The following is a 25,982-nucleotide window of genomic DNA, read 5'->3' as shown; positions in this document are numbered from 1 at the left end:
CTATTCAATGAGATTGGGAAAAAGTAAGAATTTTAAGTGGAAAACTAGCGGCAAAATTTAAAAAAAAACTAGGAAAAATGTGGGAAAAGTAGGAATACTTGAAAGCCTGTTGTTGGTTCTAGTGCCACCTAAGCAAGCTTGTGATTTTTTTTTATCTGACAAGCTTTCAGACAGCAATATAAAGCCCAATATTATCAAGAAACAAAGGCAGTGACAAAATGGGGAACTGCCAACATAGGGTTGGATAGCCTAGTTGGTATAGCACTGGAACAGCAAATCTGGAGTTTGCAGGTTCAAACCCGCTCCAGTCAATTTCTTTGTTCAACCTTAAATTGGTTCTAATCCACCTATTCAGTTTCCCTATAAAAAACGGCAAGCTGTTATAACAACTTATTCACCGGACCGAGTTCTATTTCTTTTAAACAAGAGAAGTAAAGTACTTGGACTCGACTATTTGAAAATCTCACTCCATCATCTAAGTGCTCATAGTCTAATATTGTTTTCACTTAAGTTGTCCATAAAGTACTCGAACTCGTATTTGTACTTAGAGTTCCAACTACTTAGACTTGGCTTCACAAAACTTGTACTCAAAGGTCCCAGTACTTGGACTCGAGTACCTGTACTCACTCTCGAGGGTCAAAGTACTATGATACAAGTGGTACTTTAGGCCAAAAAAAAAAGGTCTCCGGTTTCTGGTATGGAGCTTGCCCAAAAAGTGGTGCGGCGACGCGGCTTTTTTTTTTTTTTACCTGATTTTTTTGCTTCAAATGTCGGCTGATGACTGCAAATGGTGCCAGACTAAACTTAGTGCAAATATATGGGAGTCCAGAGAGGCCACATAAAGCTTATTCTCGACCATAACCCAATCTAAAAACATGTTAAAATTGTGCAGCAGCAGGATTCAAGTCAAACCAGTGAGTTTGGCGGTTTTGAGACATCATCTTTCATTGAAAAAAAAAACGTTTTTATTTTGTCGATGTGCATGGCTACGGCGACGCGCGCGCATACCAGAAACCGGAGACTTTTTTTTTTGGCCTTATAGCTTGGTACTCAGCAGTACTTTGTACTTGGATAAAAGTACTTGACTACAACACTGCAATATAATTTTCCAATGGGCCTACCAGCTTGGTGAGATTTATCTTAATCTCATTTTAATAATGACACTAACCTGTATAGGCAGAGCTGGGAAGTGTGGAGCTAGGAAACAGGTAGTAAGCCCCTCCAGGAAACCTTGTCCCCTTTTCCACCCTTGGTGGGTAAGAGTTGAAGGATGCTATAGTGCGCACCGCGGTGTACACAGGGGTGGGACCATTCTGCTGCAGAGGGGGGTTCCAAGTGACCGACATCGTGGAGAAATTGTAGCCGTTGACAAAGGGAGGCTGAAGATCTTCCGGTGCTGTAAAACATTAAGAAAATTTGGTATCCTGTCAAAACAAATCTCAGCAACATAATAACGTTGCGCTATGTTTATCGTGTTAGATCTTGTTGGAAGTCAGTCAGAGACTGCATAGCTTTCATGCCACCATGCATCATGTAAATCATTAAATTGTAATTCTTTTTGCTCATCATAATATGGTGACTAGTGGTAAATTAAATATTTTCTCTCAATAAAATTTTCAACTTGTCTGTTTATTCCAACCCAAACAAATTTCCTTTATTTTTCCTTTTCAGGATGTCTGCAACCTTCTGAGAAAAAAGGTGAACACTTTTTTTGGACACAAACATTTCCACTTTGCAAGCAGACTGTCAACCGGTTCGTGCATTATCAATACTGATTGTGGGGCGGGCACCAGCCTACCCAGCAAAAATGAAATTATAGTCTGGCAGCCAATAATTCGAAATTGTAAAGTCATTATTCAATAACTAAACGTGGGCCCATTTTTCAGTTGATGTCTCATTCAAAAGTGACTCACCTTCGTTTCGCTAGAAAAAAACTCAATTTAGAAACGAAATCAATTTTTTGTGATGAAACTCGAAAATAGCCTCTGACATTTGATTCACCTTAAAGGAATGTACATCATTGGCTTTTGCTGTAATTTTAAGAAATAAACTACTTGAGGGGTTAGTATAATAGGTCAAATATTGTTACACTGACATGTTTGAAGTTTTGTGTTCGGAAATGCTGGAAAAACCAAGAAAAACGAAAATGTTCAGGTAGTCTGGTTCCCGACTCAACTAAGGATAAAATGGATCAATTTATAGATGTCGGAAAATTGTAAGGTAAGGGAACCAGTCTAGCTGGCCTGCACCCGTTCATGAACATGTTACCAATAGCAAACAAAATTTGGACTGAAAAAATGGTAAATTTGAAGCAGAAGTTAAAAAATAGTTAGGTTTTTCCAACGGTGATCGGCCGACCACTGTTGGAAATGTATACAAAATTGCCAATTTCTTGAAAATGACTTCACACCAGGAGCCATCATTTTACAGGATGCTTTAGACTGTCATTTACCTACATCCTAGTAAGGTATTTTGTAAAAACTTGATAGTTTTATTTTTCGATGTTTGCAAATGTTGTATATTCCCTTTAAGCCGACACTCCATGGTTCATTGACGGAAGTAAATTTTACTGTATATTTTGTTGAAACTATTATGCATTTCAGTTGGCTGTACCTGATTCAAGCGTTCTTCCAGATGATCTGTCACTCTTCACGCAGCCAATGCTGTTGCATGCCTCAATTATAAACTCATGGAGGGCGTACGGCTGGAGATCATTCACAATGTAATAGTTGGAGGTTCCATCCGATGTGTGAATCAACTGTTATACAAAATAAAAACAGACAGATAATTAAAGGCATATAGGATCATTTGCTATTCATGCATTCTGTTTGTTTCCAATAATAACACCACTCAAAATCCAAAGAAGCATGTTCCAAACCTAACCTGTTGAGCTTTCAGCTCAGTGGATAATACACTTTTCAAGAAAACGTGGAAACCAAGCTAATTATGCCCCTGCAAGTGCATTGGTAAGGAGGGATCAACTACTGGTCAAACTATTGTTCACACCCGGATTTGCTCCCAGTTCTTAATAGACTAAACAGCAATCTGTTAAAATTATGCACATGTGGGGTGCTGTGGTCCAGTGGTTACGGTGTTCGACTCGTGTGCCGTGGTACACAGGTTCAATCCTGACCGTGGGAACATGGTGCTTGCGCTCCTGAGCAAGGCGCATTATTGCTTCGTCCTTTGGATGGGACGTGAAGCCGTAGGTCCCGTGTGTTGTGTAATGCACGTTAAAGAACCCAGTAACACTTATCGCCTAGAGAAGGGGTTTGCCCCGGTGTTTCTGGCAGTGGCTGCTTAATGCGCAACAGCACCTTGTAAACCATTATAAAGGTGCTACATAATGGTTTTCATATTTCTCATGTACTTCATTTACCTGTCTCTAATAATAGACATAATTTCTAGCGCCTTGAGTACCTAATTGTTGGTAGATACGTGCGCTATATAAGACTTCGGTATTATTATTATAGTATTAGGCCATGTCCAAAACAATCACTGTCATCTACATCTACAGCTATTCTCTCTCGCACACAGTGACAACGACCAACGCCATAGCCACAAGATACCCATTCAGACACAGAGTACAGCTTACCGTCTGGATCTCACTATAGTCTACATCTACGGCTATTCTCTCTCGCACAAAGTGACAACGACCAACGCCATAGCCACAAGATGCCCATTCAGACACAGAGTACAGCTTACCGTCTGGATCTCGGGGGGAGCGAATGGATCATCAGACATCACAATCTGATAGACATTGTACTGGATGATAAAGCCTAGGGCCTGTCTCTCTGTAGGTGGCTGCCACGTCACGTTCAGTTGGGAGCTGGAGATGCCGTACACGTACGGTGCTGGGGTGGACAACGGCACTGGAAAGAAAACACCAAACAAACAAATAAATCTATCACCACTTTCTATGAAGGGGCCATAGAATAGAGCGTGTAAGTCTCACCAGTCCACGTTCACTTTTTGGTGAACGTCGTGGTACCAACCACCGACTAGTCTAGTCACAGACCCCACGTTTAGAGTTACCCAATTGTTACCTGCGTGATTGGGTAAACGGAAGTTGAGGTCTACAATGATAATTTAATAATAGTCATCATATCGCAATATTTTCCATATGTTGTAAATTGAAATGCTTTCTTTTCCTTTAAGGTACCCATTCATTGCCGTTGATTGGATGGGCCCAGTCAGGACACAAAAGAAATGCAACAAATAGGACATTTATACACACGTTGTAGATCCTACACATGGTGCCCGGATGAGCTGTACTCTAATAAGATTTCACAGGTTTTTGAGGTCAACTTGCACGCTCTATAGCATTATTGTATGCAACAAAATATGTTCAAGTCAAAATCCTTTTTTGTAATAGCTTTGGTAGGTCGTACAAACGTTAAAAAAAAATTGAGAAATGTGCAGTTTTTAAATTTTTATGGAGTCCTTATGTGCACATTTTACTTTTATTTTCAGCATAAGCCGTGTAATTTCTAAGAATTTTCAAAGACCTTTTGTTGTCTTGTGATGTAAGCAATGCTACAAAGCTGGGAAACAGTAATCAGGGATTACAAAAAAAAACCATCTTTCCAAACAACTGCAACACTAATCTCTTGACGTAGTTGCTCCTAATAGTTTCAAGCTTCGAACATTTCATGTACTTATTTCAAACTCTTAGGAGTGATCTGATTTACGTGACTCTAGAACACAGGAAGTATGGTGCAATGCACTTTTTTTCAGGTCAGTTCAGTTCATTTATATCCACAGTGTTCGCAAATAAATCATAGTATTACACTAAAATGTATTAAACAGAGGAGTGAAAACTGCAGAGTAACCCACAAGAAAGCATAGCTTGTAGGCAAGGGCATACATGTGCTTTGACCTACAGAAGAAATATAACAGAGTAATTTTAGACACCAAGTGACAATGATATGCCGTGATTCTGTGGCGAGGTTTCCTAATAATACAAAATACATTAAGAAATCAGACAAGGACAGACATAGGGACAAAACATGAAGCCAGCATAGGAATGTAAGGAATAAAAAAAAATTAATGACGTAGGTAGACTTACTAGCTTCCAGGGTCCGCGCCAGGGCCCAGTCACTCTCCCCAGTGCCGGCCGCGTTCCTGGCCGTCACTTTGAACTCATACTGGGTGAAGGGCTCCAGACCGTCCTGGGTGAAGTTTGTGGCGGGGGGTTCAGCCGGGGTCTCCAAGGGGGTCAGGGTGGGTCTGGGGTTGTAGTAACCGGCAGGGAAGAAGATGCGTGTTTCTGGAGGGTCACGGAGGCCATTCCGGCCCGGCAGGCCGCGCATGAATAGCTCGTAATGAGTGATGATACCTGTAAAATTAGACACGATTTCATTTTTTGATATGAGAGAAAGATAACCTATTGTCTAGAAACAATAGATGCCTTACTTTCTGAGATGACATGGTGCTGTAATTATTGCGATACAACTGTAGGGTATTGAGTCATTATGGGTTTGGTATATGAGCCAATCACCTTTTAAAAAGGAATGTCATGCTAACATTTTACAATAATAATCTTTTAAAATAATAATATCATTCTTCCTCGTTTATTTCATAATCAGTTCGTGCCGGAGGCCGTGCATACACGCAAAAGTTTTGCGGTATTCGGAACGGATGACGCATAAACACGCAGGGAGCGAGGCCGGAAATCTCCGTCAGTGACCCGCTCGCAGCGAGCGAGGCCGGAAATATGAGTGTGCTGCCGAGGGTGATGGCTTCAACCCGCCTGGCTTGAGGTCGAGTGAAAAGTAATCCCAGGCCTTGTTCTGTTCTTGTCAAAATAATCCCAGCGAGAACTGGTTAACAAAAACTATTATACTGCAGGGATGTAGTTGAGTAATTCACGAGTCCATTCACAAGTCCAGTCACAAGACACAATTGATGAACACTAACAAAGGAATGCCTTTATGAAAGCTCATTTGAGTAGCTTGAGATTTAAATTGGGACTGGAGGACTTGTGAGGACTTGCAGCGATTAGTGACGGACTTGACAGTTATACTGACACTGCAGTTTCGAGGAAATTTACTGGAATAACCTCCTCTTCAATTTAAAATAAAAACCTAAAAAGGGAGACGGGGTTGATATGTCACTCATTTCCCCCAATATATGGCTCACAATTGAACATAGTATTTCCAGACCTTTACTCACCATTTGGTTCCGTGGGAGGTTCCCAACTGATAAAGAACGCCGTGGTACTAATCCCTACAGCGTCTGCCTCCTGCACCCCCTCCGGAGCCGCCATAGGTGTGTAGGCAACATTCCCTAGGCCCCGCCCACAATCACTGGCAGTGCACACTGTCAAAAAGAACGTGTAGTTGGTGAAGGGGATCAGGTCGTCGGCCGCGTAGCTGGTGGCCAGCCCGCTGTAGTGCTGGGTGGGTGGGGTGGGCCTACTGGGCGTGACGGAGGTCAGAATGTACCGGGCGATGGGGGCGACGATCGCCGCGGGCTTGGTCCAGGCGAACTGGGCCGTGCGGGCCCCGACGTTGGTGATGGTGAGAACGTCAAAGTTGGCGGGGATGGCGTCGGGAGTGGTGGCTGTGATTGGTGGGCTGGATGCGCTGCCTGCCTCGTTCATGGCTTGTACGTAGTAGGTGTACTGGGTATAGGGCGTCAGGCCTGTGTCGTTGTGCTCTTGGGTACCTGTGTTAAGGGATGAAAATAAAGCAGCACTCAAAAGTATTATCTTTAAACGTTGGCCAGAACATTTCTGTTACCAATCCATACTTTTGGACTTTTTATCAGCCTTTTATTTGGTTTCATTCCCTGTAAACACATTTTGATCTCAAGGATTGATCCATTATATACATAATATTAGAGTTCAGTATACATACGTAAAGAAAATTAGGCAAATTGTGTAAGGCCAAAAAAAAAAATATTCGGTCTCTGGTCAGACCAAAGTTCCGGAATTGACGCGGCCACGCGGCTTTTTTTTTTTTTCTTCAAGCTTGGATTGTACAGACAAGGTGGGGTACTATTTTGCTTTTTTGGTGTCCTCATGTACATTGGTGTCCTCCATAATTTGCTTTGGTGCTTTCGATCATTTGCCTTGGTGCAATTTCCCATTCCTTGGTGCTCTTTGGTAAAAAAAAATGAGGTGCGGAAATAGAGGGCGCTGTTGGAGCTACCGCGGAACATTTTGGAAAAATTTTTTTTGGCCTAACGGTGATTTTTTAATGCCTTCCAAGACCTTGTGAAATGAAAACCTAACAAGATTTAAAGGTCAGATGGGGCTGATACCAATGAAGCTCCATTGATGAGAGTCGTATCCGAGTCAATCACAAGTCAATCACAACAAATCACAAGGTCCCAAGACACTGAGATGACCAATGAGAAAGACATGTCTCTTTATCACAGTTCATTTGCATAGATGGTCACTTAAAGGCATATAGGATCATTTGCATTTATCCAAAAAGTAACCCAGCACATTATTATCAAAATCTTCTAAATACCTCGTAAAACTATTCTGTCCGGCTTGCTGTCATTTAGAAGAAATCAAGAAATGTAAGGAGTAGGAAGTTGCACAAAATGTGTTCCTACCGTGATTTTCAATAATTGTTTGAAATATTAAAAGAGTTCTATTGATGAATTGTGTTTCATGATGAAAACGTTGAGCACGGTATTTCACTCTTTTCTTGTGTAATATCCACAGAGCTGAAACTTCAAAATACACGAAAGCAAATGGTCCTATATATGCCTTTAACTTGACCCTTTGATGGAATTATGACGACTCCCGATGTAGAGTGATGAGAGTCAAGTCTGTCACCAGAGCAGAAACTACCGAGACAATGAGCTTGCCAATTGTCCAATTTGAATCTGAAGCACTAGTGAGAACATCATCCCAATGCAAAAAAAATCTGTCAAGAACTTTTAACATTCTTAAAATTGAATCTTATATGCTCACCGAGAGGATCGTTGCCGTACAAGCCATTGTACACCAGCACACCATCCCTGTACAATCTATACTCTAGGATGTTCCCATTGGGTGCATCCGGGGGACCCCAGACTAGCTGAAGAGAGAAGGGTGTCAGAGCACTCCAGCTAGGGGCAGGCTGCTGCTCGGGAGCTGAAGGATGTAAACAGACACAGTTTAGATGTACACCTAGGTATAGACCATGCACCGGGGTTAGAAATTAGCGGTAGCCCGCTAGCCAAATGCTAGTCAAAACAGCGGCCGGCTAGTCAAACTATTCCTTCAAGCAGCCCGGCTTGCGAGTCAAAAAATTATTGGGATACGGCAAAGATGAATGGACAGGAAGAAATAAATCATTAAATTCAGGAAGTAAACCTCATCAATTTGTGTCTAGTTTTTTAAACTGTTTTATAGGGTTAAATTATTAGATCTGTTTATTAAAAACACTGACAAAATTCCCTCAGAATTGAGCCTGAAAATGCGACATTTTGTATTTGAGCAAAAAAAAAAAAAAATGCGGGTTTGTGAAAAGGCCCGCGGGCTAGTTAAGAGTCTGTTTCAGTAGCCCAGCTGGCTAGTGAACGAAAAAGTTAAGGTCGAACCCTGCATGCGCTCTGTGACGTCTAACCTATGGGCAACCTACAGTTTATGTCACCATTTTTACACAAATTACATTTCAAGAGATACGCATGCAGCACAGAACAGAACCGTTTGAACCAATTTGTAAACAAATGTCACATGGCTGATACCCATGAAAAAAAAAGAGAATTCACCCCTGATGAAAAAAATGGGTTCCAAGTTTTTAAATTATACTCCATACCACACCGTATCTTTTTGCAACAAGCCAGTTCGGTATTCCAACTGGGCATGTGCACATCAAGATTTGCCAATTTTTCTTCTGGGTAAAAATGTCATCGTATGCGTGCAAAATCATAGCGGGGTACCAGCAAAATTGAAGAGATCATCGTGTTCTGAAGTATAACATTTTGCAAAAAAAAACTTTGGACAGCGAAGCGTTTTTAGGTGTCTTGTGTATCAAAACTTTTGTGTGAACGAAAGTTCGATCTCTTTTCGATTGCACAAAAAATTGCACAGAATGCAGATTTGGTTACCACGTCCCCCGTAGCCTTGTGAGCATTTATCTGCCACGGTTATCCCGAATAAAAAATTGTCATATCTTGCTGTGCCCCAGACTATTTTGGAATACCACACTGGCTTATTGAGACATGTTCTTATACATGTGTGTTTTAATACTTTTGTGGATGTCACAATGTTGAGAACAAACTTCAAAGAGTTAAATTAGACACAAAAACTGCATAGACAGAAATTAGACAGATATGAGACGTAAAATGACCTGCTAGCGCACGCACTCAGAATGTACACACAAGATTGTTCGGATAACCTAAACAAACAATGGGTAAGCAACCACTGTCTAACAATAATTTTGCACTCTGGACATTTATGGTGGAAAGGGCAAACAAATAATTTGAATTGAAATGTTTTCATTGTATTTTTAAAAAAATCACACTGGGTCTACATTTATCAAGTTGGTATGTAAGAAAATGTTAAACAAAGTAATGTGCTTAAGGTTGGAAGCAGTTACAAGCAAATGCATGCCATTTTTTTTTCACAAAGTAAATTTCAACATTAAACAACCACTGCTTTATACCAACCTTTGCTGCATCCCAGCAGGTTACCAGCCTGCAGATTGCTTGTTCCACTCTTACACGTATCACACCGTCGACCGGTAACCAGTTCCTTACATTCACACAGGCCGTTGTTGGGCTCACATGTTGTATTGAGACTGCCAGCTGGGTCACAGGCACACAGCTGACATCTGGGAATCAGAAAAAAAACATGTGAGCATCTCAGTAAGGTTTCTTAGTTGGGTACAAAACTTATCATATAATTGCCCAAGAGCAGGCATGCAACTGGGAAGTCACAAAAAAAAGAGGAAATTCAAATTTTTCCCAAGACTTTGTCCAGTGTTTTTCTATTTTCAATGGCACACTTGGGAAGTACAAAAAAGAGGAAATCAGCTGATCCGAAGAAAGTTGCATGCCTGCAAGAGGTTAAGCTAAACTCACTCAAAAGTGCAATGGCAAATAAGAGAAAAATCTGAAAAAAAGGAAAAATTGCTGTCAGTCTTTAGTAGTGTCACACACTCTTGAAAACCAGGCAAAGACTACCAGGTAATGCAACATGTTAAGGATAGGCTTCCATATGTAACATCCAAAGAGACTGCAGAGTCTGCAAACAAAACACTTTTTTCCTAGTATATAAATATTGAGTGGCTCAGCGTGGAATGGGAGGAATGTTATCGCAAGGTCAAATCTGGACTTTTCCATTTCACAAGGCGAAGCCGAGTAAACTGGAAAAATCGAGATTTTACCGAGAGATAAAATATTTCTCCTATTTCACAATTTAAAGCCACTCAATATTTGTTTATATAACTGACATATAGATCATTGTCATTTGATATTTGAACTTTTATTTCAATACAAAATTGGTGGAAAATGTATTTCTCTCTTCCAAACCACCCCTTCACAAAAATGTTTGAACCCAACGCTGTAACGCTGGCTCTTTGGAACAATACGCGCTATGCGCAACGCTGAACACGCACACCAGCATGCATGTGCACACAAATGTGCACACAAATTTTGTATCAGTGGTTAGGACCTACATGTAACCACTGTCGAGAACAAACAGTTTTCTCAAATACTATATCCGGTAAACGGCTGCGAGCTGGCTGTTGACTTCATGCGTACACTCGGGTACGCTAGGTATACGTATGTGCTTATTACCTTCCTGTTACATCATTGAAATCCCAGAATTCCGGCAGACAGCTGTCGCACTGTCGCCCCGCGACCCCCGACGTTGACGGATCGCTACACCGGCACTGGCCAGTCACAGGGTGGCAGGTATCCGACACGGAACCAGTGGCATGGCAGTTACAGGGAAGGCAACCACCACCGACATCCAAAGAGAGGTATCCTAGGGAATGATCATGAATATTGGATATAAATTACGGAAACAACAGGCAGAACGCAATTATTTTTTTCTGCAACCCAGTATAGTCACTGACCACAATGCGCATGTTTCAGCTGTGAAAGGCAAAATCCTCCCGAGCCATGAATTGGAAAAGAGAGGTGAAATTTACTTTCTGTTGAAAAGAAGAACTTATAACACAATTGGCGAAAGAAAATCACCATTTTGGGAGCAAAAAAAAGAAACAATATATTCTTGGGATTCAAACCCATTGCGTCCATTATATTCATAACTCCACCTTACCCACTACATAACGGTGTCTTTTAAACAGCTGGGCATCAACAAACACTTTTGGGCAGTTTCACAATTGCAAAATATTGGATGTCATGTTGGCGTAGTGATACTTTCCTCGCCCTCCACCACTGTGACCTGGGTTCGAATCCTGCCTGGGCCAATATGTGGATTGGGTTTTCGGTCCCTGCCTGATTCCGTGGGTTTCCCCCCAGAATATTCTTCTGGGGTTTTCCTCCCACCTCTAAAACTGTAATTGCTTCTCATTGTCTTCTCTCTACAGGTTTCTTTAGGCTTTCAAGCTACGACGCTTTTGAGGAATCCTTGGTTTCATTACCACAAATACATCAATAAACAATAAACAATGAACAAAAGTGTCAATAAAGTGTCAACTCATGCCTATCACTGAGAAACAAAGATGCTCCTTCAGATGTAGCACCAGATGCAAGTCGTCTATATGTGCAGACATTTGAATAATTATTGGATGTCCTATTTATGTATTTGCCGAACGTTCTCCTTCCCCAACTAAGTCTTTCACTACTCACCAACTGAGCACTGGTCACACTGCCTGCCCGTCCGTCCGTTGAGGCACGAGCACTGGCCCGAGTTCTGGTCGCACCCCAGCAGCGTCCCGTTACTGCCGCGCTGGGTACCGGTCGGGTCGCAGGCGCAGGGCAGACACCCATTGGGATTGGACGGTTCCAAGCCCCAGTTGTCGTTCAGGCACTGGTTGCAGGTTCGCCCCGTGACGAGAGACTTACAAGAGCAGGCGCCCGCGACGGCGTGGCAAGAGGAGGAAGCGTTGACGGTGCCGGCCACGTTGCAGGCACAGTCGCTGCATCCGTTTGGGTCAGAGCGCTGCAGGTTGTAGGCATTGGCACGACACTGGTCACATCGAGGACCCTAATAAAAAATCAACCACATATCCACATTATCCATGGGGGTAACACACTGCCAAGACCCATCATAATCTACCAGATGTTTTCAGAAAAAAATTCCACAGGATTTATAGGAAGGTACAGCCTAGCCACTGTTAGTTTTTTCATTGGACTTGATTCTCCATGCAAGTTTTAGGTATGTTCCATTTAGTTCTTGCACAGCGGTGGATTTTTGAGGATTCCAGAGGAATTGTTGCAAAATTGCCTACATATGTATATTCAGCAAAACAATTATATAGTATTGGATGGCTTTGAGGGGGATACTGCACGAGCTATAACAGTATATTTGACTGGTGCAATATTGTTATAGCAAGTGCAATATATTCTTGTATCCCCCCAAAAAAGCCATCCAATATTGTTATTATGATTTACATCAGGCCGACTTGATCCTGAGATAAATTTCAGGACACTGTCTTTATTTCTCGGGTTTCGTCGAATATTCTGCGCTTTACTGAAGCAAATTCGCACTGCATGAAGCTGCAAGTGTGGTTGTTGAAAAACAGTACAGTGTTGCATGTGCATGCGACAGCACTGCCGATACCTCTGTTGATGTATCGACACCTGTGGGTTTCTACGCTCTTGATTGAGCGGGAACCAGCGAAATTTGTAAAAATTCCCGAATGAAGACAATATCTAAAATTAATATTGCGGTTATCCAAGTACTTTTACTGACATAACATTGCAGTCATCATAGTACTTTTTACAAATGCATACAATAACACGCAGCATCGAGCTGTATACTCCCCAGGGAGCTGAGATGGCAATTGGAAAGTTTAATTGGCCCAATGATCAGGGGTTATAATAATACTGTAAGCGCTGTGATTTAGTTTACTAAAAAGAGCGTTCTTAAATGCCGATTATTATTATTATTAAGGGAATAACAGTGTGAGGAGCCGGTCTTCACTGCGTGATAATGACCGGGTGTGGGGCCCACACCCGGTCATTATCACGCAGTGAAGACCGGATCCTCACACTGTTATTCCCATTAATAAATACCTTTTTAAAAAAAATAAACAGTTATTAACAGGCGATATTTCCAGACTTTTTTGTGTTCATGTTCATGGGCCATATTTTAGCTTAACAGCTATAACGACGTAAACTCAACAGACACTGCTGCCGTAGCGAAACAAATTACAACAATGTTTTCATATCTTTACCTGATGGAGGAAGCTGAAATCTCGTTTACACATTCCTTGTGTCCGGAATTACAAAGATGCTTGGCTTAGGAAAGGTAAATATGTCGGTGGGTGAAGTGTTCAAAGAAAATAAATCGTAGATCTACGCTTTCGTCGTAAACATCCTCAGTATATACTGCACTGCTGTACAATGTCGTTTCAAAACTTCCTTACGCGCGCGCACACACGCATCCCTGCCTAGAAACTGTGTTGCGTATGCGCGCGTCAGTCTCACACGATGGGGGTTGAGCGCATGTGCAGTGCTCTATTGTTACAAGCTACCGCAGGACTGTTACTATATTTTGACCAATCATTGGCTTGCATGGGGCTGAACGGGGCTGGATCAATGCTGGTTCAGGGGCCATTTATTCGCTTGATCTTTGGAGCCGGTCCATTATCACCGTTAATGCCCGGCCATGTGATCGAGTCTCGACCAATCAGAAACCATCAACTCTCCAAGGTATTTATTAATATACAATACACTGCTTTATTTTACCACTGAGAAGGTACAACAATACGACACCATCACTAACCTCAACATTGGCTTTGCAGAGGCACTGCCCCGTAACCTTATCACAAAATGAGCCTGGCACACTGCCGGCTTCGCCACAGTCGCACTGCAGACAGCCTCCAGGACCCAGTCCATAGTAGCCATCCAGGCACTGGTCGCAGTTCTGGCCGTGGGTGCCTGGGTTGCACTGGCAGCTACCCGTGACCGGGTTGCAGTAAGGACTGGCTCCACCACTGGGGCTACAGCTACAGGGCTGGCACCCTTGCGGATTGGAGGAGCTCAGATTGAAGAAGCCGTAGTTGCACCTGTCGCACTTGTCACCTAGGAAATAGGGGTGAGATTGTGAGAAAATGAAAAATCCACGAGATAATCGGCACAGGGTTTGAGGGGGTGCTGTGGGCTCCAGAGCAATGGAGGGTCTATGGTATATGTGTGTATTTGCCTTTAAAGGCAACACTATTCTTTTGTTCTATACTATTGGCAATCCAGATTTTTATGAGATCAGTGGACTCAAACCCTTCAAGATCTCAGGGCGAGGCATAAATGGGTGCGTTTGAATGCTAGCCCAGGTGGACTCGGGTTAATAGCCCTGTGCCGTTCGATTAGCTCTGACGTCATTCTCGGGCTCACCCGGGTCATCCACCACAGACCCTGCTCATGGAGCAGAGTCACTGGTGGAAGTACGTCACGCATGCGTTGTACATTCCAAGAAACAGACAAATATAGCAGCTGGTCAGTGGTAAAGCTCAAGTGGACCCAATAAATCAACTTTATTTGAACTCTATACGTAATTAGTTATTTAGCTCATTGCGACTGATATGAAGAGGCCGATAATTCCGACCCAACTTTGTTACTTTTTTGCGATTGACGGTTGAGCAGTAAATCTCAAAGTAAAGCCTGTTTCATACTGCATACAAATGTGAATGCGAAGCAAATTTGACGTTATGAAACATTCGCTGCAAAATTTACTCAAGTTGAAATGTTAAACTTTTACGAATTTGCAGCGTGAATTCTCCCGATTACGTCACAAATTCGCGTTCGAGTATGAACCTGGCTTCAGGCCACAGAGGAAGAAATTGTAAGTCTGAAAAGGGCGTTTTGTCAATGGCTTTGGCCATGGCTACAAACATCACATGGGAATCATGATGGCCCGCGTTTGAGTGTTCCATTAGCACGGCTCTCGCGGCTAAACCATCAGCCTTTACCCGAGTAATCCGGGTGAGCTACATACACTGCTCTTAGTTTTAGGCCCTTACCGATGACATTGATTTTGCATCTGCAGACCCCAGTCTCTGGACAGGTGGGATCACCGCCGACGGTCCCCGCCGTCTGGCATCCACACTCCTCACAGCCTAGCGGGTTGGAGCTCTGCAGGTTAAAGAAGCCAGGCTGGCAGGCGCCACACTGGCGACCCATGGTGAAGCTCTTACATGGACACTTGCCACCAGTCTATCCACAAAAAACCAAAAAAAAACATTTCAAAAGAAGGTTCATACTTCAAGTGTTAGGAATGGAAAGTGATTTTCATGTTACGTAATGCAGCTGGAACATTTACTTGTGTTGAAATGTGTTCAACCTATGCAAATTTACAGTGCAAATACTTTCCATATTAAAAGTCAGTGCTGCATTTGTGTGGAATTCTCATTGTGGCCCCAAAGTTTCCAACATTCGAACATGACAAAATTTGCTCAAAACTTCACACAAGGTGACTAGAGGCCAGAAATGAATTCCCTGAAGATTTCAGCTCAGTACATTCAGTATCCAGTGAGAAAAACATTTATGGTTTTTACCAAATGCCCCCTATACTTAACCTTTTCCAAAGCCGGCATCATTAAAAATAGTCAACTATTGGGCCGAAAATCCAAATTTGCTCAAAAGTTCTCTCAAGGTGCCTAGAGACAACAAATGAATTCTGTGAAGATTTCAGCTCAGTTCAATACATTCAGTTCCCAATGGAAAAACCAACATTTGTGGTTTTTACCACATGCCCCCAAAACTAAAGCATTTTCCATAAACATCTTTCCAAATTGTTACAAACAATTTTTGTGAAATATTTAATTGATTTTGTTTGCTTTTTTTCGAAAATTACAATTTGGTAGTCATATTTTAGGGGGTACTTAATAGGGGGCTTATTTTAGTCAATTTTCCAGGGACAGACAGACCAACCACCAAGCGACATGTAGAAAGCTCCTGCCAGAGCTTAAAATCATGGAATAAAAGTGTTTTGAAGGAAAAACAACTGGCATCTTTCCTTTCTTTCAGTTCAACAAAACTGACAACTTTAAAGTCCTTTATCTCAATGTTTTACTTTCTGGACATGTTGATAAAATGCAAACTGAAATAGCCATAACTTGTCAACGGAATGCTGGAGTGAAGTGCAACAAACAGTATTGTAAGGAGAATGTTATCCTTCTTCCAAATACTCGCAAACCCCCATTTCGACTTCTGCCCAGTTCTGTCTCATTTTGCCAGAACGCCTCACATGTATACGCATCCCTGATGTGACTGTACTCACAGTGTTACAGATGTCTGATCCCCCGACGGTGCCGTTGGTAAAGCAGTCACATGGCCTGCAGACTTGGGGAGAATCCAGCGGTGTGCCGGCCTCCCGGTAGTAGCCGGTCCGGCAGCGGTCGCAGAAACGCCCCTCGGTGTTGTTCTGGCAGTCAATGCAGACACCACCTCCACCCCTGAACAATGAAAATATGGGGGGGGGGGAAAACAGGGTCAAGTCTTAACTCAAACCCTCCTCAATCTTCCACAATCAATCAGGGTGTTTTGGAGGATTTGGGAGGATTGAGGCTGTATGCTCAAAAGGTGTTTTGAAGGATGCATTGTGTCAAGGTCTTAAGCTGTCTCCAGCGTTGTTTATGTTCGGCCATGCACAAGTGAGGCCTGCATGATACTGGACAACATTCGCACTGCTTCTGGATATTATCTACACTGCCTCAATGTTACAAAACTGACTAGAAACAAATCCCGCATGTTGTTTTGTGAAGCATACTTCAGCAAAGTTCCAGCAAAACAAATCTCTCTTACGCCTAAAAAAATTGAGTTTACGGTAACCTCATCTACGTGGACTTTCTTGGCAAAATTTCCTACGTCAAACTTCTTATTGACACATTTTAAAAAAAGAAAGTTTCCCCTTTGCAATTTTGTTTTGGTGTTATTAGTTAATTCAACAATCAAACAGGTTGATTTAAGAGAAATACCATTAAAGGAACCTAAAATCAACAACTCAAGTTTTAAAGACTAACAGACAAACACACACAAAAGTTACAAAATCAAGGGCGGTATGTAAAAACACAATTTCTTTTCTCGGCCTATTGCTTGCTTGGTGATCTATACAACAATTTACTACATGTCTACTCAAACTCCTGAACACGATAAAAAAATTGCTTGATTCATAACTGATATTACTTTAGGGTAAAAAGCTGACTGGCTTACCTGGAGTGGTCGTCAGGGAAGGGGTCCACCGTGACATTGTATTCACAACTGTTGGCATGGTTGTGGCAGGTGCATGGCTTGCAGGCATAGGCTTCCTCCTGATCACCATGACGGAATGGTTTGTCATTGTATCGCGGCGAGCACGAGTCACACTGCCAAGAGAATGCCAAACATTGGAGATCAGTACAGTTAGGGAGCGTCTCATAAGTTGGGAACGTTCGCTTGACCAATGGAACGTTCCGTAGGAACGACAGGCGTTCCAACGGGAACGTGCCTTGTTCCCGATGGAACGCGGGTGCGTTCCGCGGCTTGAACGGAACGCACCGAGCTGCGGTCCAGCTGGAACGGGGAGGGAACACCGTGTTCCCGGCAGAACGCTGCACGGATGGGTATTCGCGCTCGGGTATACGTGAGTACGTCCGTGCAGCAGGACCTGGAGTCAGAGTTTAGTTTCAAACATGGAATTTGTCTGACAAAATGTACATCGTCAATAGTAAGCTCTGCTTTTATCTATCTCTATTTTTATTTCGTGAAAGTATCGCATAGTACCATGACAAAACATACAGGCCCTCTCGTTCAGTTTATCAGCGGGGCTGTTTTCGAGATGAAGGCTATATTGTTTGGAAATGATTTGTTTGTAATTCAAAATCCTTCACTCTTTCTACGCTGTTTTGTCGGGTGATTTTAGTAAACCTATTACTTACGAGTGTCAAAGACACTTTTTGTTCTTGCATGCATACTACAAACATGCGCTCTGTATTAATTGTAAACGTGAATACACAATCACCGTAGCGATGTAAAAGTTCAGGGTGAAATTTCACCAGAGAACTTCACATCTTCCGAAACAACAGCCACTGTGTTTCGTAATCGATTATATTTAACAGAAATTCACTTAAAATATTTCGAAATCCCCATACCCCTTCTCTATCTACGATTTTTTGGGGGGAGATTTCCCTTAATCTAGTACGCATTATCAAAGTATTATTAAACAAAATATTGTTCTTGCACAAGTATACTTTGACGTGAATACACACTCACCACAGCGTAGCGATTGCAAGTGATGTGAGGTTCGGGGCTACCGACGTTTCACCACAGAAATGATATTTACATCATTAGATTTACCAAGATTCCATCCGCATTAACAATCACTCGTACCTTGGGTTGAACTATCTACCCAAACCATCACAGAAATTTCATAATCACGTCCAAATATTATATATAAATCCTCAAAAACAGGCAAAACCTACCGTTCAGTGACGCACGGTTTGCCGGAGATCGCGACGCCATTTTTCCTGACGCAATATGGGCAAATATTCGAAACTGGGCCATCGTATACGCGCTATGCTAGGAACGCTCTGCTGGAACGCGCAATAGAACGCGTGTTCCCGACCGTTCCGCTGGACCGTTCTCGCAAAGGGATTTTGCCGTTCCAACGGAACGGTCCTGTGTTCCCAATGGAACGCCGGAGCGTTCCAGTTCGGGAACACGCCGTTCCAATGAGAACATTCCTAGCGTTCCAACTTATGAGACACTCCCTTAGTCTTCCTTTCCATCATACTGGCATTAAAGTTGCATTTACCATTCTATTTTCAAGTCCCATTTCCCCCCAAAAAAATCCTTTTCAAATTGCTATTGCTTCTAGCAATACAAAAGTTAATCACGTTTGTATTAGCCTGGCACCATGGACCGATCCTAGCTCAGCCGCGATGATTGTGGCAGCTCCGAGACATGCTCCACAATCATAGAAAATCTACGTGCAGCCAGGCCGGCCTCGCTTCACCACCGATCCTACTTTCTATCAGAATCTGCTACTTTTGCATCTTTTCCTCTCAGAGGATTGCAAAACCCGTAGTTTTCCAAGTCTATATTTGGTCACACTAATGGGCCTATATATCGTCGCATCAGTGCAACAAAGTCGTATCTCCTAAAATGGCATGAACGACGCAAAACACGAATTTTAGAATTTCAACAGGTCATATCTCGCTTAAAATAACCCGGATGTACACGCAAAGTCAATGGACGTTGAGATACGACCTTGTTGCACGGAGCGTATTCGCGCGAGATACGACTTTGTTGCAGAATGGAGTTACGACCTTGTTGCACTGACGCGACGATATGTACATGTACGTGTGTACACATGCACATGTATACGTACATAACAATACATTACTTGAAATGTGTGGTATATTCATAAACTGCAGTCGCAAAACACATGCGTAACTGGCCTCAGATTTGAATTAGAAGCGGGACGCTCCTAATTTAAAAGCTGAAATTAATTACATGGTTAATTATCGAGCCATATCTCATTGGAAAGCTCATAACTAATGAATGCAATGCTAGAAATTATCAATTTAATTTGAAAATTGAAAAGCATGTATATAACAACTTTAAAGATTGTGCTGGTACTAAGCACCCCTGTAATTTATTCCATCTGGCTTGCTGTCATATAGAAGAAATCAAGAAATGTAGGTGATTTCCAATGATCAGTCAATTGACTGATCATTAGAAATAAAGAGTTCTATTGACAAAATCATGTTTTATGATCAAAAGGTTGTGCATGGTTTTTCACTGTTTTCTCAAAAAGTGTATCTAAAAAAAAAAATGGCTTCTAATTTTGATGGTTGAATTGGTCAATAGAAATTCACTGTCCTCCATATAAGATATATTGATGAATATCTTTTCTTTAACGTTCAAAACGATCGGTAACATTTCTTACATGATCACCCATGGTGTTATGCAGACACACACACTGGTATGGCGTCGCATTCAAGTCACATTCCAATGCATGGCCACTGCAATCACATCTGTGGAAAAAAAAGAATTTAAAATTTAAATGATATTTTTATATGACATTCAAAATTCTCATATCAGAATGCTTCGACCCAATCAGAAACAGTTCCATTTCTTTCTTTCTTTCTTTTGCAAAACTCAAAATGGTTGGGCAGATCTTCTCAAAATCTTATAGTGACCCTTCTTTTCTTATACAGGTTGACAGTCTTGTATTTACCAAAGTTGTAGTCTCGTAAACACCAAAGACAACATGTATGCATCGATAACAGCTCATCGTGCCAGCAGTTATCTCTGGTTTCCTTGGCATGAAAATGAAGAGAGTATTTCTACTTCCCTGGACAATATAATAATGAGTATTTATAAAGCGCACGTATCCACCATTATTGGTGCTCAAGGCGCTGCATCATTATTACCCTGCTCATTGGGCCAATGAAACATTCCAAATACCATCTCAGCTCCCTGGGGAGTATACAGCTCGATACTGCCATTTTGGCGTAAAGCAGCTTCAAAACAACTACAAAAGACCGTTATCATGCTGCCACCATTTCAGTCATGTTCCCTGCATCCAATATCAGTCCTGAATGATAATGTTTTTTGTGCAAAAAGGAGCCAGACTATTTTTCCTTCCAGCCTCGCTTTGGTTACGTTGAATTGAATGGGACAAAAATCAAGATGGCCACAACATTATAATGGTCTATAATCACCTCTGCCCTCACAGGTACCCATTTACTCCTGGGTGGAGAGAAGCAATGAGTGACAAGGTGCCTTGTTCAAGGGCACACGCACCATAGCCGCAGGCTGGACTCGAACCCACAACCTGCCAGTCCATTGCAGGTTACTCCCCAGCTAGTGTCGGTACCCATTTGTAATCATGCATGGGCGTCGCGAGGGGGGGGGCAAGGGGTGGGCGCTTGCCCCCCCCCCCCCCAAAAAAATAACGCAAAAAAAAAAAAAAAAGAGGGGGAAAAAAAGGAAAATAAGGTGCGAAGCCATATTGCTGTTTATTTGATGGGGGGGGGGGTAGGGCAAATGCTCCCCTGGTCACGCACGGAAAAATGATAAATTGAGAATATAATTAAAAAGTTACGAAATTTACGGGAAAAATTTGCTTAGCCCCCCCCCCCGGGAAAAAAATCCTGGCGACGCCCATGTAATCATGGGAGGAGATAGGCAAGTGGGGGTGAAGTGGCTTGCCCAAGAATACAACATTCGGCCCATACCAAAGACTGATAGAATCTGAAGCAGCAATGCCGATAATTTTACCTTGCGCTAACCGTCAACTCCTCTATGCCATAGTAAGCGTGCCTTCGGTTTGTGACATGGTAGTGGTTCTGCAGGTGGACGCGTATCTGCGTGGCCCGCACAAACTCTAACAGGGCCGGGGTGTTGTAGAAATCGTTGTAGCCGGGCCTGGCGATGGGCTCGGGGGCCAGAAGCTGAAACGTGATGTTGCCCTTAGAGTAAGGGATCGGCGGGTTCCTGAGTGATTGAACCAAAAAAAAAACAAAGGAAAAGAGTGACATGAGTGATTAATATAAACCACAGGATCTCTACAGCATCATCATCATCGTTCGGCTGCACTGCAGGACACCACATTTTTAGAACTGAATTAAGAAAAGCCAAAATAATTTATGGAAACAAATCAATGGAAAAATAATATAAAAGTAACACGAGATATAAAATTCACTCTGATCGAAGCTGGAGGGCTACCATCTTCTTCCATAAACTGGCTAGGTGGGATATCTGATTTGGCTGCAATGGGTTGTTCTTATCACCTAACATGCTCTGCATGTATGCCAAATAAGAGATTGCCTGTCTTTCTGGCCATCGTTTACATCAACAATATTCAAGGGTTTCAACTGCAGGGCACTTTTTTTTTTATACTGAAGATCACAATTTCATCTTTGTTAAATTATAATTTGGGTTGGTTTTTTTCAAATCACTCCTGTTCAGAAAAATATACATGTGGGTACTTTTGGGACACTCTTCTTCTATTTCTGCTCGTTGTCGTCCTTTTGGTACAAATGGGCAGAGAAAATGTTGATTCAATCTCCACAATGCCCAAAGCGTTTTTTTTCCCCGGACCTTCATAGATCCTCTAAAATCCTCAATTTTATTTATTTTTATTTAAAGTGACAAGTATTGGGCAAAATCCTGAAACACTCCTTGTGCATTGTGGCTAATGAGCTCTTGGTAAAAGTACCCCTCCTTAGAGAAAATTTCAGTGATTATGGAACTGCATTTTTTGGTTATATACTTTCTAAAATTCTTTTTGGTGTATCTACATATATATCAAAAGTGTCGTGGCATAAGACTAAATCCCGGTTCATACTCGGCACGAAAGCGACTGCGATGCAAATTTCACCTCACGAAGCATTCGCTGCGAAATTCGCCCGAGTTGAAATGTGTTCAACTTTTGCTAATGCCCAGCGCGAAACCCGCCCTGACGTCACAAATTCGCGTTCGCGTTCGCTTTCGCGCCGAGTATGAACCGGGCTTAAGTGGTTGAAGGGGAAACCTACGTTGAAAACTGCAAGCAGTTGACCGAGGTGGGCAGTGAGAGCAGTCCGTTATTTGGCATGCCAAAAGCGGTGGTACAGTCCTCTGCGTAATACTGCCAGACAGTCCAGTCCGCTGTGTCGTTAGCTCGGCGGGATATTGTGACTGCCGTGGGCTGGGGGCTGTAGAACTGCAGAACCACGTAGAAAACCTTCAAGCACGAAAAAAAAGGAAAGGTTAACAGACGGTTAAAAAAAGGCCTTTCCACACTAGACAAATGTTGGGGTTGACGCAAGGTTGACGTGGGGTTGAAAACAAGCGGCGTTCACACTTGAATATTTTCATCCCTGTGTCAACCCAGAGATTTATTTTGCCCCGGGTTAAACTCAACCCTGCTCCAGACCAGGGGTGAGATTTTCAACCCGGCTTAAAACTCTTGTCAACATTCAAAACAGTATTAACCGGGCGAAATAAGCTTGGTTTGCATGAAACAAGTATGAAACATGGCAGGGTTGGATGCGGGGTTAAACACTGAGTTGAAAAAATTTAAAACTCAACCCTGGGCAGCACAGGGTTTGCCTAGGGTTGAGTTCAACCCGGGTTGAGAGGCTCTAGTGTGAAAATTAAGGCCTCTATTTTTGATGGGCCACTTTGATTTATAACAGGATTTGACTCAAAACATTTTTTTATGCCCCATTGCAAAACCTAGTCTGAAAATCAGACGTTCCCTAAAAACATCTGATATATACCCCTGCATGTCAATTCTATGCGACCCTGTGCATCAGTCAATCAGAGCCACCTTTTAGAAGTTGTGATGTCATTTAGAGCAGAAATTGGGCCAAAGCTGTTGATTGGCCAATAGCTTCCAATACAACATCTGGCTACCGAAGACACGACAGAAGGCGTGTGCTGAATGGTCAGAATCTTGAGGTCAAGATGCAGTGATGTTTTGCATTATATTCACGCATATCAGTTGCTGTGCAAGTGTCTATCCACAGACTAGATACAAAACCAGGCTGTGCTCGCAATTAGTTAAAGTATTGTTTTTATATGAACCCTTGCAGACATTTACTCAGTCACAATGTCAGATTTTGCTGCTCTATCCTTCTCTGCATGATTTCTTGACCAAACTCACACCAAATCTTTAATTGGCTCTGTCACACACATTACACTTCCTTTCATAACACTGGAATTGCCTACTACAGCCTGTCTCAAAAAAAAAAGGTACAATCAGAAAAAAAATTGGTTAAATATGAAATTTCACAATAAGTCATTCTTACTTGTCATAATATTTAAGAACAAAGACTGGGCTTTCCAATAGTGTTTGCTTGATCCTACTTGCTTTTGTCAATTCAGAGATACAATCAATTTAGTGCGATACACCAAAATCGATTTTGTGCCACTTTTATGCATGGGCAGAGTTGTTTCGAGTACTGTGCCATGCTGTCTTGAAGCTCACAAAAAAATTGCAACTTGGCAAAAGAAACAAAACACAGATTAAAGTTCACAAAGGAAGTCTGGTTTTCTCGATACAAGCTTTAATAGTCAACATAATAAGTTCAATGATAAATATTTTCTTTTCATAAATAATAAACAAATAAAAATATTTATTGCATGTTTTAATGAAATACACTAATTCTTTCACCGTTCTCACTCAACCAGAAAGTGGCACACACTCGATTTTTGTGTTCCGCAGTAAACTGGAGTTATCTCTGGATTGACAAAAGCAAATGAGATGAAACAAAAAGTATTGGAAAGCCTGGTCTTTTTTCTTTAATGTGATGCTCAAAACGACTTACTTATGCTGAGAGTTAATATTGAGAATTTTTTTTTTTTTTCAATTGTACCATTTTTTTTAGACAGGCTGTATATAAATACTGACCGCTTCAAATACTTTAGTTAAACTTAACTTCCTCCTAAGTAAGATTTGAGGCTTTGCATGGCAGAGATACTAAATAATGAAAGGTTTGCGGAAACACCATGTGCGATTAATTTCTCAACTAAGAGAATGGTTCTGAAAAGAACCAGAGGTACAAACTCGACGTTCTGGTCAGTTTGCTCTGAAGACGGTCAGAGCAAACTGACCGGAACGTCGAGTTTATACCTCTGGTTCTTTTCAGAACCATTTTCTTAGTTTAGAAATTATTTGCACATGGTGTTTCCGCAAACCTTTCATTATTTAACTTCCTCCTATTTATTATATGTTTGAAACAAATATTTCCCAATGAGACTGTCGTGATGGGGAAGACTTTTACACAGAAAAATATTCAGTGTAGCAAATTCCACATGGTGCACTCTCGGCTAAAAAAACTAAAAGACAGAATCTCCAGGCGAGGCGATATAAAAATCAAACACAAATGAATCAGTGGAAATACCTGGAACTCTCCACTGACGAGATCCACATAGAGCATGATGTCATCGGTGAAGGTGGAAACCCAGCTACTTCCGACGTCTCCATCGTTGGCGTACTCTAGAGGGTAGGCGTCCTGCCGCAGACGAGACTGAAGGTCAGGGGTCGTGTCTGGATCCCCATTCCTCAGGCAGAACCTGCCAAGATAATCATCATACACTTGAGTATATTTGGAAGTTAGGGCCTTTGTTGCACAATACTATGATTAACGTCAAGCGGATACAAAAAAAGAGTGAATCATAATATTTAAACATAGGCAGTAAGAAAAGTGTGCGGAATTATGATGTTTATTTATATGCAAATTAATAAGGGAATAAATGTGTGCTCGAGAGGTTTTAATCACTCTGTTTAAGACCGCTTAGAGACTGGGTGCTGATAATTACCAGAGCCGGAGGCGAGGGTAATTATCAGCACCCAGACTCTAAGGGGTCTTTAACAGAGTGATTAATACCGACCGAGCACATATTTATTCCCATTCATAAATACCTTTTCGGTCAAAAACAAATAATATTTCGGTAAAAAAATCCCGATTTTGTTCAACAAGTTCACTTAATGCTTTTTGAAACACCCCTCTAGCAAAATAATGGAGTGTTCAGCTGGCGAGTAAGATGTAAACAACCCTTTTATGGAGATTGACGCGCGCGTAGCATGTTCTGCGCGATGTCGCGCAGAACGCACCTGGGGCGTTGCGTTTTGAATTTAGAACTATAAAATTCTGACTCACTGGTAGTGTTGCGCATGCCTACGTGAGGACTGTGAACGTTCAAACAATAAAATGGTAAGAGGCACTGGATTTTTAGGAGTCCACATTTTATGTGACACTGGAAAAGTGTTTAAGACCAGCTAGCCATGTCTTTATCATCCGTTTAAGACCAGCCACGTGACGGGCTCTCCACCAATAGGAATGGCTAAACTGTCTGAGGTATTTATGAATGGAAGATTAAAAGGGTGACATCATGGCCAGCTACATAACATCATCCACCAATGCTCTGAT

At 42.0% G+C, this 25,982-nt stretch overlaps 1 protein-coding gene across 2 annotated transcripts in view; it reads right to left on the bottom strand.

Annotated features, from left to right (window-relative positions):
* The window catches only part of LOC119741066 (usherin-like), a 99,435-nt gene that overhangs the window by 63,661 nt on the left and 9,792 nt on the right, over positions 1–25,982 (bottom strand). The window contains exons 6-22 of one of the 2 annotated variants that reach the window (XM_038216716.1): positions 24,954–25,125; positions 22,602–22,789; positions 21,343–21,558; positions 20,006–20,093; positions 17,290–17,441; positions 16,358–16,532; positions 15,099–15,291; positions 13,865–14,163; positions 11,764–12,121; positions 10,744–10,933; positions 9,613–9,776; positions 7,931–8,092; positions 6,175–6,669; positions 5,069–5,338; positions 3,706–3,872; positions 2,614–2,758; positions 1,169–1,396 (exon numbers count right to left, since the gene is read on the bottom strand). In XM_038216716.1, the coding sequence (XP_038072644.1) occupies positions 1,169–1,396; positions 2,614–2,758; positions 3,706–3,872; positions 5,069–5,338; positions 6,175–6,669; positions 7,931–8,092; positions 9,613–9,776; positions 10,744–10,933; positions 11,764–12,121; positions 13,865–14,163; positions 15,099–15,291; positions 16,358–16,532; positions 17,290–17,441; positions 20,006–20,093; positions 21,343–21,558; positions 22,602–22,789; positions 24,954–25,125 (3,662 nt within the window). Of the gene's footprint in view, positions 1–1,168; positions 1,397–2,613; positions 2,759–3,705; positions 3,873–5,068; positions 5,339–6,174; positions 6,670–7,930; positions 8,093–9,612; positions 9,777–10,743; positions 10,934–11,763; positions 12,122–13,864; positions 14,164–15,098; positions 15,292–16,357; positions 16,533–17,289; positions 17,442–20,005; positions 20,094–21,342; positions 21,559–22,601; positions 22,790–24,953; positions 25,126–25,982 lie in introns of those variants that run through there. The other variant, XM_038216715.1, reaches the window with a different exon arrangement.

The sequence above is a fragment of the Patiria miniata genome, unplaced genomic scaffold, assembly GCF_015706575.1.
Source record: "Patiria miniata isolate m_02_andy unplaced genomic scaffold, ASM1570657v1 HiC_scaffold_5, whole genome shotgun sequence".
Taxonomy (NCBI): Eukaryota; Metazoa; Echinodermata; class Asteroidea; order Valvatida; family Asterinidae; genus Patiria; species Patiria miniata.
This window is presented reverse-complemented; position numbering and strand designations above follow the sequence as displayed.